Source organism: Bombus vancouverensis, chromosome 2, assembly GCF_051014615.1.
Source record: "Bombus vancouverensis nearcticus chromosome 2, iyBomVanc1_principal, whole genome shotgun sequence".
NCBI lineage: Eukaryota > Metazoa > Arthropoda > Insecta > Hymenoptera > Apidae > Bombus > Bombus vancouverensis.
In genome coordinates this window covers 13,397,222-13,417,373 of record NC_134912.1, presented here as the reverse complement: position 1 = coordinate 13,417,373, position 20,152 = coordinate 13,397,222, and the positions used below count along the sequence as shown (strand labels likewise).

The following is a 20,152-nucleotide window of genomic DNA, read 5'->3' as shown; positions in this document are numbered from 1 at the left end:
TATTTTACGATACGTCAGTACGAGTAAGAGTGCAGCTACTGAATGAAAAGAGGTTTCTTCCGCCAGGTAACGCGGCTAATAAAGTAATTTGCAGGATCGTGACGCTATTCTTTGGGGAACCATCACACCCTCGGAACTTTCTTCACGCACGTGTATTACCGTTTAATTGTTCCCCACATCCCTGTTGTGCATATTACATCTCCTCTCCTTTATTCACTTTATATTAAATTAATAACCACGCAATCATAATAAAACTCAATTAATCACAGAACTTTCAACTCGTTATATTTCTTCCTGCAACTGTATAAATAGAAGAAAACGTTAAAATTATCCATCGATCTTCTAATGCTTTCTTCCATATATTTTCTGTTAATATTTCTTATTTCTCTAGAAGGTAAACAAATAAAGTACTGAAAGCATCGAACTTGAACAACGTACGCACACACGCAAAGAATCGAATTTCTCGGCAGCACGAAGTGATAAGGGGTAGCTCGACGATGCCGAAAGTTGGTCCAGGGAGGAGGATACGAAGGATAGTATTCCTGGCCGGCAGAGAACGGCGAGTATTGATTAAGGGGTTCGTAGGGAGGTATCCTCGTAGTCGAGGGGATTTGCTCTGTGAATGCGCGCGGGGTTAAATGGAGGGGGTAGTCATGGGGTTGAAGAACACCGACACGAGTCGACGGGGGTGTTTGGCCGATGTACTTGTTCGGGGGATTGCACTTAGTGGGTGCGTGTAAAACGCATGCGCGTCGTAACTCCGCTTTCGTACGCATGCACATTTCTGCGTGTATTTACAGTGCACGGTTGCCGAGCCGGTACGCATTGGCGGTTTGCACGTGGCATTCCCGGTGATTGACGGACAAAAGAAAGGGGGTTCGAGCTGCAAAAACTACGAAAGTAAAAAAGAGAAAAGGCAGTCAAAAGAAAGGTAGCTTGTCTCTCGGGCCGTATATATATATAATCTTTCGAGCAAGACGTATACATCTTCGTAGCGAGACTCGCGTGTGAACGATCGCCTATCTCTCTTCGACTCACAGTCCGAGAGTAACGAGAGTGATCTCTGTCAAAGTCGCGTCTCGCGTGGCGTTTAGTGTACGCCGGTACATACGTGAAATACGCAATATAGTGGCCGTCAGTTCGGAGCGTGGTCGGTTGGTGAAACAGCGGGAGGTTCGTCCGTCTCGATAACACCTCCTTCTCGCTCTCCTTTTTTTTCGCATCCGTTCGTCTCGCTCTTTCGCCGTCGCTTCCCTCCCTCTTACTCTCACAGCGGCAACAGAACCGGCACTGGCACACCGAAGGGCTGCAGTTGCGATCGGATGATCGACGAGTACGCGTCTGTTGTGCGCACTGTTGTGTGTTCGTCCGGAATGTCAGGTGTCCTCTCGATTCTTCGAGTCTCCTATCCTCGGTGAATTGGAGCGACAGCAGAGCTGAAGCTTTGAATCAAACAACGAGTATGAGCGATGTTCACGAGGATCCGTGAGGTAAGGGAACTCATGTACTTACGTATTTTCCATTCGCGAATTGTAGGTTATACACGATGGTTCCTATAGTGGTTACACCGGTTTAGTCGCTATACAGATTTGTTTCACATTGTTCGATGCGTGCCGAAATGTGCTATTAGTTTACGTTTGTTTCCAAGAAAAGACTCGAACGGGCGAAAATGAGTCAGTAATCGGAGAATGTTATCGAGCTCTTATTGATTATTTTCTTGCTATACCTTCGGCTCTTCTTTTCTGTGTAATCGTGGTCAACGTGATTTAACGTTTTGGACGAGTCTAAAAGTCCTCTCTCGAGGACTATCATGCGTATGAAAGAAGGAATCTGAAGAGAAGAAGTCGGAGCTAAACTGTTGCTTAATATAATTAAAAGTAAGGATATCTATAGTAGATTTCGTAGAACGTCAGAACAGGGTCCTTGGGAGAAACTAATAAGTGTCACATACTCGATGTAACAATTAGTCGACGAAGTGCGAGATACTCTCGCAATTCTTTCCGACTCGATCGATATTCGCGTCTGAGTAGTGAGTAATTAATCGACTAGTGGTATGATAGCACGAGGTACTTGACGTAGCGAAAGTGGCAGCAATAAGTAAGAGTTATCCCGGCGGTGATAACCCTTTCTATTTGCGCGATAAAATGTTTAGACGCAAATTGAATGCAATTGAGACGAATTGCGAAGAGTTACCAACTGAACGGGGACTAGTGAAAAACCGTTTATACACATATACCACGTTGACCATCTGTATATTTTAATTGACACGATGAACATCGTTGTTCGTGCTTCGCGTTAGTTTATTTATCGTGACTGTTCGACAGTGGTTATACGGGAGCCGAAGCTGTAATCTTGTCCCCACGTGTTTATCCATTATTTCAGTTGAAGCCTCGCTTACACTTTATTAACACTCATTGTTGCCAAGTGTTTACCTCTTTAGATACGAGAATACGCATTGATTGGTAGTAATTGTCATCGACTTGATGCTTATTATCTTCCTTTGTACGACCTGTCGACTTTAAGCAACATAGTAACTACGTTAGATTAACAAAAAAAAAAAAAAAAAAAAACACAATGAACATATGCGATTTAAGATTCAGATAGAAGTTACGGTATGTATATGTTCTAATTTTTTAATCTTTCTGTCCATGGACAGCGAATTTTTATTTATTTACGTGAAAGTACGAAATATCCAAAGAACGATACTTGTCATAATATGTAGTGGATAAAACAAATCGTTGCCTGGACTCTGCTCTTTTGGCATTCGCATAAATATCCACAGTCTACTGGTAATTGGACGTCTACGATTTTTCGTTTATACATATAATAGGAGTTCGTGTTGAAATTCAATCGGTAGGTGTTCATTTAATCAAATACAAAGAAATAATATAAAGAAAATTCTTGGTGTAAAGTAAAATTGGAGAGTGAGGGGACCAGAAGAAGATTCTCCGAGATACAGATGCGGGATCAAGTTTGTAATTGGAAGGTAACATCCGGTCCGGTTCTCACAGCAGGACGATCGGCTTTCGTTCGGCCGTGAACACGCCGTGGTGGAGGCGACGCAGGATCGTGAAAAGACGCCAGGCGAGAATACGGCCGCGACGAAGCTTAAACGTCGTTTGCTCGTGTGTGCCGCGCACATAAAGTCATTAAAGAATTTCTAAGGCGTCGGACAACGGCCTGCCTCCGCGAGCTTCGTTACACGCCATTGGCGAGCGTACGGTGGACGATGTAACATTTACGCGTATTTCGTCTCCTCCTGGTGATTAGTGGTCGACTTTAACACTCATCCGTTTCTCGTGTCTAATTGACACGTTGCGACAAACCAGCGAATCGCAGCTAGGGGATTCAGCTCCGTTTGCTTTCCAGCGATCTGAGTAAATCAAAAACAGACCATTCAAAAATCAAGTGTTGGAATACTTTCGTGAATGTGTATATAGGTCAACCTGTGTATATAAGTCGAATCTGGTTTTCGTGACGATGAAAAATTTGATACTGCGTTTGGTTATTCCTTCGCAATCGAATTTTCATTTGCTTACGAGTAAGTAATTGCAGGTGATTATAGTTTTTTATTCTGACGCGAGATGCAAGGATTAATAATTGGTATAGGTAGACTGTTTAATGGCGGAATAAACACACGAGGATAATATAACGAAACAAAAACCCGAAACACGTACATATTACGATTATAAAAATTTCAAAATACGTATTATGGATACGTCTGCTGTGTTTAATGGTTAAAGGTAAAGAGTTTATAGATAAAACACGTAAAAAAAAGAGGTAACGATACTACGAAACTGTTTAAGATTACTAGGTCGATCGGAGAATTTACACGCTAATAGACATCGCGTTTAATAGACATAACTTTCCTGTTGAAATATAGTCGTTGTTACGATAATTAATAGACTGTAAGTCGTGATTCCAGGATATTTTTTACGTTCTTTTGTATTCTCAAATATTTCGATTACTGACATAAGTGAAAAAAAGGAACAAGAGCTCCGAAGAGATTGCCGTGGCAAACTTTTTCTTCTTTCTGTCCACTCATTTAACTCTTTCTTCGTATCTTTCGAAAGCTATTCAGTGGTATTGCATATGCATACAATTGCAGGTTTCGATGATTCACAGCAGTTACATTTTCCTCGACGATAGCGTGTCAACTAAACACAAGATCTTTTGAAATCGATGTTCTCGGAATCGATGTAATTACTCAATCCGAAGCTTTCGATTAATCGATTGCATAATATGTTCCCTGAATCCGTTGACTTTGCCATATAAGCGTAAATCTACGCGGGTGCATCTAAATTGCAAACCAGTCTGGTGAAAGAAATTTTCTCTTTTCCTTCTTGTTTTAAAATATGAACGTGGTTGAAATTTTAGAGGCAAAACGTGTGTTTACAACGAAACTACCATGGTGTAAGTTTAACGAAGTCACGACTTCGAAACCTACGTGTTCCGCGAATGCCTACTGCATACAAAGCACTGTAAATAATAACAAAAACGTTTACGGTGAAAATCGATAAAGCGTTCGATTGTCGAGAATACGTTTTGGTCTTTGTTTAACAGGGAACAATGAAGAAGAAGGCTATTTTCAGATATTTTTAGAAATTCTTAAGGTATTATATACGATAATTCTAGTTCTGTTCTAAATTGGTTTCTTTCATTACCTAGAATGATTCATCGAGCAGAGTAATTAGGATATCATCTACTTAAATCTAATCTTTAGTGAAGTTTAGCAAAGAAAAGTTGGAACGTATTTGTAAGGGTCGGAGTAAAATGGAAGGTAGAGTACAAATGGATATAGTACATAAGCTGCACGAGGTCTTTGGTATAACAATGGGTACTTATGAGCCTTACGGGTCAATTTTTAACCTCTGAATCACAGGGTTCATATTTAATTGACCTTTCTCTTTCAATTTATAATCACATTTACCTTTGATAAGTACATTGACTTTGATAAAGTTAAATAGGTGTAGGAATGTTGCGCCGTTGATTAATATTATTTCTCTAAAGTTGTATATATCGTATAATTTATATTTCATTTTTTACGATATCACGATCGGTGATTTCATTTTTTTTTTTTTTTTTTTTTACTTGAAGATGACAAATAAGACACAAATTCTCGTAATAACTCCGTGTGCACCGACTTTCTGATTAGTAGAACGTTCTGTAGCACATCGCACGGACATACTTACACGCGCTCACTATGGTCACGCTCCAAAACTGTTACTTATTACTTCAATCTTATTACCGCTAACGGAGCATTACCGCGTTTTAGAATCATATCTCCTCAGGTCCTCTCCAATCTTAGCCAACAGAAAATTTCCTATTCACGAGAAACGTTATTTCTTAATTTTCTCGTTTTGTCTCTACGTTATTTCCCGAATTACTTTCTACCAAATATAAATGATTTCCATTTCCACCATGACGGTTGCGCTTCACAATCAGAATGTTACAAGACGACCTGTTAGACAAAGATTGATAGAACTAATTACGATCAAACGGGTTAAAAGATTTTAATCGACCAACCGGTCTGGTTCTTAACTATAATTTTCTGCCGGTCTGTTTTCTTTGTCCCTTGTCAGGATCGTTGGATGGCGGGTTAAAAGGGCGTCCCATCCCATCTGTTTTATTTCCGCGCAGCATATTCCCGTCAGCGACGAGGTATTCTCGTTCTTCCTCGTCTTTTTTTTCGACAGTATACAGGGACAATCCCAATAACTCGTCAAACGACCAGGAAGAGGCAACACGGTACCTCAAACCACGCAGAAACGTATGGCCTCGTGGAACGGTAATTGGATAGGCACGCTCTGTTTATGCGATTTAATTAGACCCACAGAGCTACGGCGTTTGTAAATGGAATCCTGCGCACGGATTCCTTCCATATCTTTTCTCATTGACTGACATTGAAATAAAAAGTGCACCATGTACGTGTTCTGGAGCGGCGCCGGTAATCACGATGGCTTTCTACGCTCCTGAAATCGAACTCGATCGGAAGTCGATGGCGTGCCTCGGTGAATACGTTCCTCCACTTGGATCGATCAGTCGCCACGCTCGAGAATGATGATTAATTGCTTCGTTCTATCACAGTTATTTAATTTGATGATTTCAATAAGTGAATTTTTAAACCTTCAGAAATTAATATATTCGGTTAGTTTGGTTGATTTAGTTGGACTATCCTAGTAAACGTCACGCTTTACGATTTTATTTGATTTTCATTTCTCGGATATTCCACGATTTCTTCTTCTGTGCCGTGAACAGATTCCCTAGATCTTTAGAAGATGAATATATTAAGAATCGAGCCAGCAACCACTCAATGCGTTTGAAACTCGTACGATCGGATCTTTTATAGGTAATTCTTTTATTATTCAAATCAGAGGCTTTCTCGGGGTTTTTATCACACGCTATGGAGCCGACACATCTCGCTGTCTTGTTATAATTTAGAAAAGTATGTGTCTGGAATTATTTTTAATAATAAACGATCATTGGAATATCGTCGTATGAGAAATAGTAACGAACGTTGTTACCATTCTTGGTCTGCGAAATATTTACAAATTCGAAACGAAGACGTAACTTTTGTACTCGTCTTCGCGTAAGTTTACTTTGTATCGTTCGACGCCTATGCACACGGATTTTCCTGTATGAAAGTCTACACAAAGTCAAGAGAAGTTGTGCGAGGAAACGTTCACGTTGACGCGGTCCAGTTCGCCCGTTGCATTCAACATTCAACGTGTATCTTTTCGCTACCCTTGCGGAGGAGGAAAACCCTTAATTAGAGCAGCCATGTAATTATTCAAGAAGCTTGGCTTTTTAGCCGACAAAAAAGACCGTGTGTAACAAACGATGGAATGAATAAAACTGCGTGTTTGCAGGTTTGTCGGAACTTTGAACGATAATACGTGCCGTGCAACGTTTCCGTTTTCATCATCTGATTCATTTCCCTGGGATCGAAAGTGTCGTTTTTGGATATTGCTATTGGAAATTCGAAAATTCAAATTTAAAATTTAAAACGTTAAAGATCAAGAAGTTTGAATATTTAAAAATTTAGAAATTGAATTCGTATAGTTTATAGTTTGTAGATTTGTACAGTTGAAAATTTACGGAATTCAAGATTTGAATATTTGAAAGTGTGAAAATTTAAAAGTTCGAGAAATTATGTAGATTCGAAGTAAAGATTTCTCTTAGAAGTTCCACGATAAGGATCGTTTTCTCTCTCCTTTTGCTTGGTGCTTCTACCGCGGCAAAGGCTGTTATTATATTCAACCTGACGAAGTTCATCCGGCATCGGAACTATAGCAAAATGCGTCGAGCATGTTTCGACGTTGAAATTCATTCAAAAGGCAAATGGAGTCGCAACGAAATATCCGATGTGGGACGCGGAATAAGATAAATTACATACAGCAGTTTATATTCGCATTTCAAATGAAAATATTCATCACTGCTTGGTAATTGAGGAAAAAACGATCATAAAAAACCGAAAATAGCATTACATCGTTACGTAGCAGTCTCATAGTATACAGTCGTTCATTTAAGATACCACTGTTCACGTTACAGACCATTGACCACCCTCAACGAGCTCTTCTAATTGCCTGACCGGTCAATCTCAACAACCGCAACACTTGAGATAGCAAGCATCTCGGATCATTATCGTGTCATTATGCTAAACTAAATGACATCGAAGCGAAAGATTTTTCAGCGCTTCCAGGAACAAACTCTGTATATTTTAATGACACATAAATCAAGTCGCGTTCAACAATGTACACATAACGACGTGCAAAATTTTATCAAATCGTACTATATTCAAGATTTCTGTCTTCATTCGTTAAAATTTCATTCGCGAGTTCTACTGTTTCTCAAATTTTTCATCTGCCGACAAAGATCCTCAAATTTGTTAGTAACATTCCTCGTAGTTTCCTCGAACAGAACCAGCCAACTCGAACTTTTTCGTTTTATCGTTCGAAACAAAGCTTGACACTTGACCAAAGTCTTTTGCATCAAAAGACTGGCTGAACAAAAAGTTGGTTGTTTTTTGCCCCTGTTTATTCCCAGGCATCTTCCAATTCGACTTGTTTCCCCCCGCGCTCACAGATTGTCTGAATGGAGAACAACAGAAGAAGAAGCGGCGCGCTTCCGGCGGATCCAGTCGTATCGCTTTCATCGCGTTTCTACCGGGGGCCGGGCACGCGACTTTGTCGGCGCCTTTTACGGATCACAACGACGGTATCTTCCAGCGTAATCCGCCACCCACGTGTCCGAGTATTTGCCGCGCGAACGTAAACATCGATCGTGCACACGTGAACGTGTATCCTATCGATTCGATTCGCCTCGTAGTTCCATTGCCTCCGTTCACCACGACGCCTTCGGTTTTCGTTAAAATACACGTGACCTTGTTCTTCGAAATTACGACTCTTGTCCGGATAAAGCGACACGTGGGTCAAATCTCTCGCGGATACTGTTGACGCAGTGTACGCAATGTGCGTCATCGTGAAGCTGCTCTTTCGAAAAACGCACCCGCTACGGGGTTAATGGCGCAGAATTGTCAACACGGTGTCAGTGTGTTACACACGTGGTCTCAAAACGTGGCGTGGCGGATGATCGCTCACGCGTGAGTCTCGTGTACTTACTTACTACGTACCGGACGTGCACACGCCGGCATGGATGAGATTGTTGGTACGGTGTCGTGCGTTTTCGCCGGTTGAACGAGCAGTCGAGTTTTCTGGGAAGCGTCCGGGAAGCCCGACGACCGATCGACGATCCAATTCAGCGATTATCCGAGCCGCGGGTACGATTGTTAGCCGGTCGTTGCTCTCTTCGTACACGCGTGCTTCGATGTGGCTTTCCTACGACTAGCTTATCAGCTGATGAATATCGTTATCAAGGAATAAATGTGTAAAGAATATACTATGCTAATAATGGTGGAGAACGTTGGTGAAAATTAGCAAGTGTTCCTCAACATATGGCGTAATATTTACATAGCAGGCAGTGGTATTTGTCCATGAAGTGGTATTCGCAAGAGAAGGGGAGAGTAAAAATGAATTTGATGAAGTTGCTAATTTTCCATTAACAGGGACTATACTGCGATTTTTCTGTCTGCTCGCAAACAAGCGCATACATGTCGAATCTCATTTTTTCGTGGAAAGAAAGTTGAGTCGCGATGTTATTTGAAATGTTGGTATTAGAGGGCACGGAGAAGATTAATTTCGAATTCTACTTGAAAGTGATTTTCAACTGCGCGTGCACGATTCGGTGCTTTCGAATGGCGGACTAACATGACCAAAGCATCTGAAACGTATCGCGTTGGAAGTAATTAGGACTAATTTGTCTAAGTACATGCTAAACCGTGTAGCAATTACACGTTAAATTTCATATTTGCTATTAATTGAATATCTGGTTATTTGTTAAAACACGGTACATCGCAATCACGAGTTATTCAGAGTAATTAGCAGAGAAAAGTTCAAGGATGGAGCTTGTATATCGAAGCAATTTTTATGCACGGAATTTTGCAATCAATCTGTGTACCAATCTGTGAAGCGAACTGAAGTTTTAATTAACGTTTTCCAAACATCAAATTTTTGCCACTTCGATGTATAAAAAGTATCCTCGGTAATCCAATGACAGGTAATTTAAGCATTCCTTTCGTTATTTAATTACGAGCTAAAAGAAATTCTTCACCTTCCGAGGAATGTTACTTTTGCGGTTATATCGTACTTATTTGTATTCGTGAAAAGAGCACGTTAGAGCAACTAATGAAGTTAAACTTCATTAATCCTCTTGCATCTTATAAAGACTGGAAAGCAACCGATATGCACTTCGATAAGTTAATTGAAAGAACGCAACCGTAACTTTCTAAAGGATGAACCCCGCTACAAGTTCTTTCACCAAAACAATCTCACGAGAATTTCTACGTAATCATAATATTTACCCGTTTCGTTACATCATTCGCGCGAACGATAGAAAAAGCAAAAAAGCAAAACGAAAAAAGCAAAAGTAAAGCGATGAAACGCCAGTGGAGGAACGCTTGCAGAAACTTTTCCACTTTCCAATACACATGGTGGTACGAGAAAAAACGTTGGATTAGCGTGGTTTTCTTTTTCGATTGAGCGCCACGATTACGTCCGTTCGTGGAATACTTAGGCACGGCAAGCCGCGTTTACAATCGAACACAATTTCGCGCGTGGCGACGTCGCGTTTCGCGCCTGGAGACTTAATTAAAATCGGCATAATTTATTGGGTGCGTGGGTGCCACCACGCTCGCGACGCTGTTCGACGATCGACTCGAATCGAATACCGCGATTATCCCGCGAAACTTGCCATTCGTAAATATACGTTACCACGAGTCGGACAGCTTGTGTCATTCTGTGGGCGATGATCACGTGTTCCGTGTTAAATTGATTGACCACGTCGTAGAAACAAATTGCATCGGGTAATCGGTACGTTTTCATGGACTTCAAATTGCGAGCGATAACATTTCGCGATTATTTTCCTGATCGAATTCACGAATAAGCACTTCAGATGGGCGTTCGATGAGTGTGATCGTGGGTGTCGTGTATTGCGTGTACAAGTACATCGAAACGTAGCGGATGAAAGGATATGTACATAGTTCCGTATGAGATAAGAGTCCCTGTTCTACCGTGATTTTTAAGAAGGTAAGGGAAATTGGAATTACGTGGAATTTGTTAGATTCGAGAAATTATGGATGTGCATTGTAAGAGTATAGAGTATATGCTTTGTTATTGGTGAATTTTTTTAATAAGTAATGTATTTTGGTATTTATATTTATGCATCCACGTATTTATGATATACACGTACGTTTATCATTTTTAAAAAACATATTGTATCAATGACGGAACGTCTGGTATCTTTGAAATTACTCTTTCGATAGTAATTGCTCGGATCGCGCTATCAAATGACTGACGTCTTCGAAATGTAGTGTATAGGTAAAGCTATATATCAATGACCTTCGAATGGAAGTTAACTGTGAATCGCTTAGAGCGACAATAACACGCAAATTCGTATAACTTCAGAAATAGCTACTATCTTATAGTAATTAGAGAATGCATTTGGTGTCACCATGAACACTAACACTACTTCGCCATATTGAAATTAAAACACTTTTGAACCGTATAATGACTTTCTCAAGTATCTCTGATATCATCAACTATTTCAAAGATTTTATTTAAATGGTACATCCTGTCTCGTTTACACCTTTCATCAGCGTTGCCAGCAGCACGACCGTTGCTCCAGTTACAAAACACAAAACGACGGATGTCCAATTTTCAATTTCTCCAAAGGAACACATAGATACACACGACAGCGAACGTATGTACGCATAATTAAGAGATATCGGTGGAAAAGCAAACAAGAGCTCGCTCGCTATCTTGGCTCGATTAGGTTGCATCGACGCTTCACCTTGAGGCTAACACACTCGCTTCTCTGCTCCATTTGTCACGATAACGCGAAAATGCTATTAATTGGCCAGCTGTCGCCGGTAATAATCGATCACCAGGGTCGGTTGATTTACGAAAAACCCTATAACGCTCGCCCACCGAATATCTGGTAATTACTCAAGAATTCTCTATTTCTCTAAAATAACGACACACGTCGAAACGAGTCGGTTATCCGAACACATATTATCATTTATATTACTTTCCGTTTGTATCTGATTTAGTTTTGTATGCAAAATAATGATAATCGATTCTTTAGTAAATGAATATCCAGTAAAACGGTGAGTCATGTTCATATAAAAAGAAAAAAAAATTGAAGTTAATTACAGACTTGAAAAGAATAAAATACCATTAAAAATGCAACAGATCATCGATATACAATATACATGCATATATGGAAAATCTTTTCACTACAGATATTGTGATTACAGCTGCTTACATTATTTTAGTGCTAATAACTCTGTATTTACTCTTTTAATTCGAAGAAATTAACGCACCTCCATATCTTAGTTAGAAGAATCGAACTATGAATAACTAATTCTGACCTCGAACCTGTTAACACATTAATAATCGCTAATGTATCATTGCACTTTTCCACGATTAAAGCAAGTCCGTGAGGATCAATTATCAGAAATTTGGAAAAAAAGCGTTTCGATTTCTTATCTTAATTTTTCGCGGCTCTTGTGTTTGAAGATTTCGGTAAAATTCAAATTATCAGTCTCTCGAACATAATAATATGATAATATATGAGATATCGAGGTTACACGATCATTTCAATAACTCTACACTTTGCTATTTGCAATTATCGTGCGACGCACGAGACACCACGTGATCTATCCGCAATTACGTTAACAAATCATATTTCCAGGCAAAAATAGGGGAAAAAAAGAAGTGAAAAAAGAAAAGATTAATGTTGCTTGCACGCATGGTCGAGGGTCCTCACCTGTTTACGACGGATTGCATTACATCGAGCAAATATAGCGACAGCAAGTTAATAGATCGATGTCGAAGGACATACGTAGGTTTGCTCGTCGATCACGAGAATATCATCTGGATTTTCATTTCATCGATTCGAATAGATTCGACTTGATTTTCCTACTTTCAGGATTTTTACCTACATAGACATGTATATGTAAGTTCAAAAGCGCAAGACGCGAAAATATCGTTTTACAATTATTTCTCTTCAGAAATATAAACTTTGCCAATCTGCTCCGAAGCAATGAGAAGACCAAGTTTTTACAAAATTGAAATTTGAAATTTTTATTTTAAAGCAAACTACACGTATCCACGTGTGCTAACTCGAACTTCTAAGCGATTTTATAATCTTTCTGTATCTCTTTCGCTAATAGTAAAGCGTATTGAACGCTTACATCAGACAGCGTTCGCCACTAGATTTACGTCACGCGAAGGCGATAGCGTTCTCCGTGGAAGCTTAGAAGGATTTATGAAGATTTCATTTTTTTCACCCATTTATTCTCTTCTGTCCTGCTTTTTTCCCATTCCCCTCGTTCGATCGTTCGATCGTTCGAATCCCACGCAACGATTCAGTAAAATCGCGAGGTTTCTGCGTGAGACGTCTCGCGTTCCCCGGGGGCTGTCGATGAATGCTAATGGCGTCGAATGTCGTTTAAATACAGAGGCGTTTGTGGACATTGTGAACGCGAGCCTCGTGGAAATTTATGTTCATTCCTTGAACCGCGATCTACCAACGACACGTCGGTGACTATATTTATTATCAGGCTGCGAATATTTATGCAGATTGAAATTTTGTGAACAGAATTGAAGAGATGAAACCTAAACAGAGATTTATTTCATGCATTGGATATTAATCATGACTGAGCCCCTGCATAATAAACCGTGTAACAAGTTTGCAGTATCCACCTCGAGGTCGAGAAGTCTCATTCTGCAGTCTCATCCCTCTCAGGGCTATTACGAAAGATTGTCGACCGGGATATTATAAACAGCTCCGCGTAACATAAAACCCATTCATTCCCGAAAACGCCACTCGAGGCTCGTTTTCCTTGCTGCCAGTCATTCGTGTCAGACTCATCTCTTGGCCAGCGGCCTCTTCATCTCTTGGCCCGTTTATGGTTAACTTATGCCCGTGTCTTCCGGCATGGATCTTGCGTCGTTTATCTATCACATTAACAAGGAAGTTAGAGAACCCGAAAACGAAAAAATATTTAAAACTCTGTAAATACAGCCTTCCGCATTAAAATTAAAACAAGAAAAAGAGAAAGGCAGTTCCACGAAACAGATAGTTTTCGAAATAAAAATCCGTAGAGGTATCGCGATTCCATAAAAGTCGGTCGAAATTGCAACATTCAGAGGTCCGTGTTTCTCAACTAAATTCGACCAAAAAGATGACTTATACCTTAAACCCTATAAATTTCACGTGCACCGCAACGTATACCACTTGAAAAATGGCCCTGGTAACTGGTTAGATAAAGCGAGTAGATAAAACCCATAATCAGTTAGCGAAGCACTGTTGTATCTCAGCTGGTTGAATCGCGGACGGCTTTCCTGGTATTCGGATCATCAAGATCGCTTCCTTCCTTGCTCGATGGCAAGAAGAAATCGAGGCAACATGATCACGTTAAGACGCACGATAAGACAGAGAGGGTTTTGGTTTTCAGGCTCGCGTAATCGACAGACGTGCCGCATTGCATCGCCGGGACTCTTTAGCAGTCGAGAGGAACCGGTGAGAAATCGGTGGTGCATCCGAAGGAAACCTGCAGACACCAGACGGGCGAAAAGAGAAGGGAAATATTAAATCTGGTCTGGTGGAGGACAAGAGGAAGTGGGGCCGGTGCGGGCCACCGGGACGCTTCTCGGTCCTTTCCGCCTCAGGATGTCGTACGCCAATCGATTCCCGTCTTCGCAGCACACCCGTTATCGTAGCAGCTGGGGACCCTCTTCAGTGACTGTGTTCAATCGCGCCGACGTGCCCAGGCCCTCGCCGGAAGAGGAAGAGTACGCAGAGTTCTATCACGAGCGTCTGCACTCGGCACAAAGCAGACAGTTGCTGCCGCTGCAGGAGGACCTCGCCGATTGGATCAATAAAACGTTGAGTGAGTAGCTGTCTCATTTTATATTGCGAGATTTCGAAGGGAAGTAAGGGGAGGCAGGGTGGAACAGGAATGTGCAAGCTTGCGGGGTTGGGACGTGTTGGCATTGCTGGATGGTAACCAGAGAAACATGTGGGATCAGTGGTAGCAGCGATGACATAACATGCTTGTCAGGTGGAATTGTTGTATTGGAGGAATTAGGCGAAGCTAGGATTAGACGTTGATGTGGCTCACAGAGTAATCGCTTGATAAGGAACAGCGAAACCTTTGAAAGGGACTGTTCTTTCTTTGTTTTTGCTTCTTATGGAGGTTTGTTCGCAAACCGTGAATCTTTGCAATTACGTTCCCGGACCGTGAAGAATTAAAAGTAGGAAATACTACTTCAGGATTTGAAGTAATTTTATTCTACTTAAAATGCATACTTTTTATAATTCGATATATAGGGTAGTCTGAATAATTCCTGATTATATCAATTCTTGAATAACATAGTAAATAAGAATTGGATCACCCTATGCATGCCGCTGTGAAATTTTTCGATCGATGAACTAAATTCGTCCATCGTCTTGATTTGCGAGAGGTGACTGGCGGAGGAAACTCGTCGTATCCGCTTCCCGTAATCTTTTATCTATCGATCGATGTTTCAATCGGTTTGTGAAAGCCTCTCATAAATTCACGTAATATTTATCACGAGTAAAGGATATTTGTCTTTTTAGAAAGAAATCACAACGTGTGAATTTTGTTTACATCCAACGTTTAAAATTTCTATATTTAGAAAAAACTCATCGTACTTGAAATCTCATAGTGATTTTCATGGACATTTAGCAAAAGTAAATGTTGAAAATTCCAGACCGTGGAAGCATTTTCTTATCGTAACAAGTAAGCTTCTATTTTTACGTGCTTGTGAAAGTTACGAGGTGCAGAAAGGAATCGACATGACGTAACGAGGATCGCAGTTCCGTGCGTGTACTCGGCTGCTTTTTTTCCGTGACCGCGTGTTTTCTTCGCGATGTGGGTTCGCCTTAAAGGGACGGAGGAAAGAGCTCGTCGCTCGGCGGTATACAAGGCGTGCGTACACGGCTTTCGTAGCACACAAAAGGTTCGCATCTGGCGCGACGTGGGAAAGGATATTCGTAACATTTGGCCTTTCGTTCCGTCGCGTTTTTGGCGGATGGTTTCGCGAACGAGAACGTATCCGTATTTCCCGATACGAAGATTTTTCCAATTTAACGATTTGATAGTCGACAATTTTAATAGATCGTTTTGAATGTACAGCAAGAAATGTGGTAAATGCGAATAATAATTGATCGATCAATTTACCGTGCTTTGGAGTTATTAGAAGTAAAGATAATCGGAATATGTTATGCAGAATCGTAGAGGTAATTAATGAAAGCGATGAGATCATAGGAACAAAGATGAGAATAAGAATAATAAGCATGTGGAACATTTATGTAACGTGTATATTGTTAATATAATAAAATGTATACCGGATGATGAACAAAGATGGGGCAAAGTGTTAGAAATATACAGAGGAAATCGAGGCTGCGATTTCCAGACTTCGTAAAAACAAAGCAAGCGATCGTAATTAACAAGGGATTGAAAAATAATTCCATTTTGGATTCGTTGATTATAAATGAATTAATATCGTTGAATTTGATTAATTAGTAATGGATGAAATGTGCATCGGTTAACCGGCGTGGATTTATTGCCGAATAATTTGCATCCGTAAAATGGAATCCATTATGACGATGCAAATCCGGCTGCATTGGTTAAGATCCCTGAGCCCATGCATGATTCAAGAAATCCTATAAGGATCGACGATCGATGTCGCATCTTGTAGCAAATTTATGTGTTTCGCACAGTGGAACGATAGAGTGATATTTGGGGAATTTTTGAATTGTTAGATATATTAATACGCATGTCTGAGATATTCCTGTAGGATGTATCTTCGTTCCTGATGGATTCTTATTGGGACATTCGACAGAAGTTTGTTAATGATATCGTATCAAAGTAAGATCAAAGTATTTTCTCGGTTTTAGTATTGGAATATCGGTACAAAAATGTACAAAAAGTACCGTAAACGATGATTATTATTATTATTAATGCAAATAAAATTCTATTCGTTAGAAATTCAAATAGAACTGGTTTAATTCGCTGTAACTGCCTAATTTAAATGAAGAATTTAAATAGAAATAGGATAATTGATACCTATAATCGTCTAATTTGAATAAAAAGTCTATTTTAGACAGAGGCATGTTCCGATATCTTCGTCTCAGATTCGTTTTTTTCTTCTGGATAGCTTCGTAGATCAAACAGCAACATGGACTAGCCGTCGCATCGACTAAGATAATCCGCGAGATCTCTGGCGCGATACATTAACGAACTTCAAAGTGGGTGAAAGTTCTCTTCATTGACTGGATTACACGCAAAGATCACGAAACGCGCGTTCTCAGAGGCAACGTATAGCTAATACTACGAGAATCTTAAACCCTTTCCGCTCCATTCCATCCGAGAAAACAATTGGTGGGTGAATTCGTAGAATACGTATTCGTTTTCTCGTTCGATCCATTTACCTAGCGTTCGCTTGAAATTGTTACAGTTCCTAATTTCTCTGACGCTTCATACTTTGCCATTGCTTTTACTAAATTACAGAAGAATTGATTTTTAATTTGTAAAAAGATACGGAAGAATTTTTAAGAAGTACGTGAAACGTTGAAAAGGTGGATAAAACAGATACTCTTTCTCTACCACAGAAATGGATGTTCCTGCTTTCTTAGAAACTAATCAGTTCACGGAGAGTCTAGCGCTTTTTTCGTCTCAGGTACCAGTGTGACCGCCTTTCTGAACTACTACTTTCCTAATACGGCGATAATACGAGCCGTTGCGTAAAATAGAACCGCCCCGATTCATCGAACGTCGCACAAAGTCACCATTCTGAACTTATACTACTTTAAGTAAATAACTTTAGCTATTTGATAGCCTACTTTTGCGTTGCTGTTAATAATCTGCCTAGAGGCATCCTCCAAGACTCGTAATTCACAAGACTCGCTTACGTAGAGCTTCTTTTATCGGCGAACTTATTACAAAACTTGATCGATAATCCGCATTCGAGTATTCATCCTGCCGAAGGACTCGATGTCTCGAACTGAAATGGAACAAGCTGCCGTTTCGTTGTTCTTTTTTTTATCTGGTTTACCGGCAACGTTGTTATCGATGTCAAGGAAGGTTGTTTCCGTACGAAATGTCTGTAACATGTTGCCATATATTTTGGTGAACGGAGCGTTCGGACGATCGCGGTTTCATGCGACCTCGAAGAATCCAGTCGCAAGATCTGGACCACCATGAAGGATTACGACACGAGCGGTCTCTCGAAGAAAAACGACTAATACGCGCGCCGACTGGTACCGTGTCGTCTTTCGGGATGCGAACAGATTGCTTTGAATTACGCGAAACGCGGTTGCACGGAATTTATTAACGAAACGACTCGCTGTTACTTTATTAGCTCGCTATGGCGGACGCTTTCGATCTACAAAGTATGTTACGCCGCGCGACTCTCTGCCTGGCCCAGGTCACACACCGCGGGCCAGACGGACACCAAAGGTCCGCTCTTCCGCACGGCGTACCCTCATTAGCCTTAAGCACCGTCCATAAATCATAGATTTACGAGAAAAGGTCCTTTAAACAAAACAAACATCTGGTCCCGAGGAGTTTCTAAACACTATTGTCTACCACGGCAGGACAAGGGAATGTTGTTTTTTTGTCACGCACGCGGCAACTTTCCCCCCATTAATCACTTTCTCTCGAGGGCAGTTAAGACCCTTCGTTTGAGCAATTAAAAACGAAGGCTAATCCCTCGCTCTCCCAAATAACATCGGCTCGAACAAATCCGATGGTCCCGGGGACGAGACTGATCCTTAGCCTTCCTCCGAGACAGCATCGTCTCCCAAGAGGCACTGATTTCACATCCTTCGAACGGTCAACATCCTTCGAGCGGGTATACACACCCGCAGATGAGTCACTCACTCATCTCGTACACACGCACCAGTGTAACTATCCTCGTTAGAAGTTGTGGAATAAACGGTGAAATATAACTTACTACTGTGTCATATTCAATCAACCACCTCTGTTATCCTAACCGAAACAGGGGAACGACTACTTCGCGGCGTCGATTCACCGAATCGTAGCGAGAATTTACGCCTCTCGCTGACGCGTTTTCCTCGCGACCGCGTCTCTCCGCGAACGGTCGTAACAAAGTACATTTTGAACGTGGAACGTGGATCTTTCGATTTTATTTCTTATCCGTTTGATAATCTTTCTCTATCTGATTCTATTATCGAAAAGATTTAGAAAGCATCGAATCGATACAATGTGTAGGAAATCGGCACTGATATCAAAAGTAGCTTGATAAATATCTTCGTTCTTACGCGTACATAATACGCTTGTACACTTATAAGACGTGAAGTACTTTTGAATGCAGACGATAAGAGATATTATTATAAACACGAGAGAAGAATAAATAAAACTAACGCAGAATTAGAAAAGATTAAAAAGAAACTTTCTTTTTCAAACTATCTACTTTGGTAGATACGTGTCGTTTTGAAATTCATACTCTTAATTATCACACGGCCGCATATCGAATGACTAAAACTGCGATAATTAGTACAATAATCTTTCGTTATATCGACGTTGAGCAGTACTTGCGTATCTAATTATATCGCGTGGTAATATCACGTTGGTTTCTCATCGCAGCTTCAAAGCTGCAGCATTCTAGAGAGAAAAAAGAGGAACAACGAGAGAGAAAGATAGGTCGGCAGCCTTTGCTCGCGGAATCGTGTGTGGGTACCTCTGCCGTGTCGTTACTATTCTCGTTCCGCCGGTGCGGTGTACGATTGAAGCGTGCATACCCACACCCACGCCAGCGTTAACGGAGGAGGAGACCGTTTGAAATGCAGCGTGGCGGTCAACTCTCCCGTCTGCATTCAATCGAGGGGGAACTTAATGCGCGAGGGTGAGCCACACGCGGGGTGTTTACGCGGGGAAAGATAACCAGGGGCTTGACGACGTTTCGCTGTTTGAACTGAATTATTTCGAGTGTGTCCACGACTGTCGCTCCAATTAGCGTTTCGCGTGCACAAGGTAAATGAACGCGCAACGCGACTACGCTTCGAAACAGCTTCAATGATTAACGATTATTGACGGTGATATGAATTCTGTAAAACAAAAAAAAAGGAAAAAAAAAAGAAAGTGTTACGCCGCGCGACTCTCTGCCTGGCCCAGGTCACACACCGCGGGCCAGACGGACACCAGAGGTCCGCTCTTCCGTACGGCGTACCCTCAATAGCCTTAAGCACCGTCCATAAATCATAGATTTACGAGAAAAGGTCCTTTAAACAAAACAAACATCTGGTCCCGAGGAGTTTCTAAATACTATTGTCTACCACGGCAGGACAAGGGAAAGTTGTTTTTTTGTCACGCACGCGGCAACTTTCCCCCCATTAATCACTTTCTCTCGAGGGCAGTTAAGACCCTTCGTTTGAACAATTAAAAACGAAGGCTAATCCCTCGCTCTCCTAAATAACATCGGCACGAACAAATCCGATGGTCCCGTGGGCTAGACCGATCCTTAACCTTCCTCCGAGACAGCAT

The 20,152-nt window shown here is 41.0% G+C and overlaps 1 protein-coding gene across 5 annotated transcripts in view; it reads left to right on the top strand.

Moving 5' to 3' along the window:
- The first annotated feature begins 1,099 nt into the window (after positions 1-1,099).
- Positions 1,100-20,152, top strand: part of LOC117163198 (growth arrest-specific protein 2) — a 31,217-nt gene continuing 12,164 nt past the window's right edge. The window contains exons 1-2 of one of the 5 annotated variants that reach the window (XM_076627482.1): positions 1,100-1,490; positions 14,078-14,512. In XM_076627482.1, coding sequence (XP_076483597.1) covers positions 14,293-14,512 — 220 coding nt within the window. In that variant the 5' untranslated portion in view covers positions 1,100-1,490; positions 14,078-14,292. The other 4 variants (XM_033345257.2, XM_076627480.1, XM_076627474.1 and 1 more) reach the window with 4 other exon arrangements.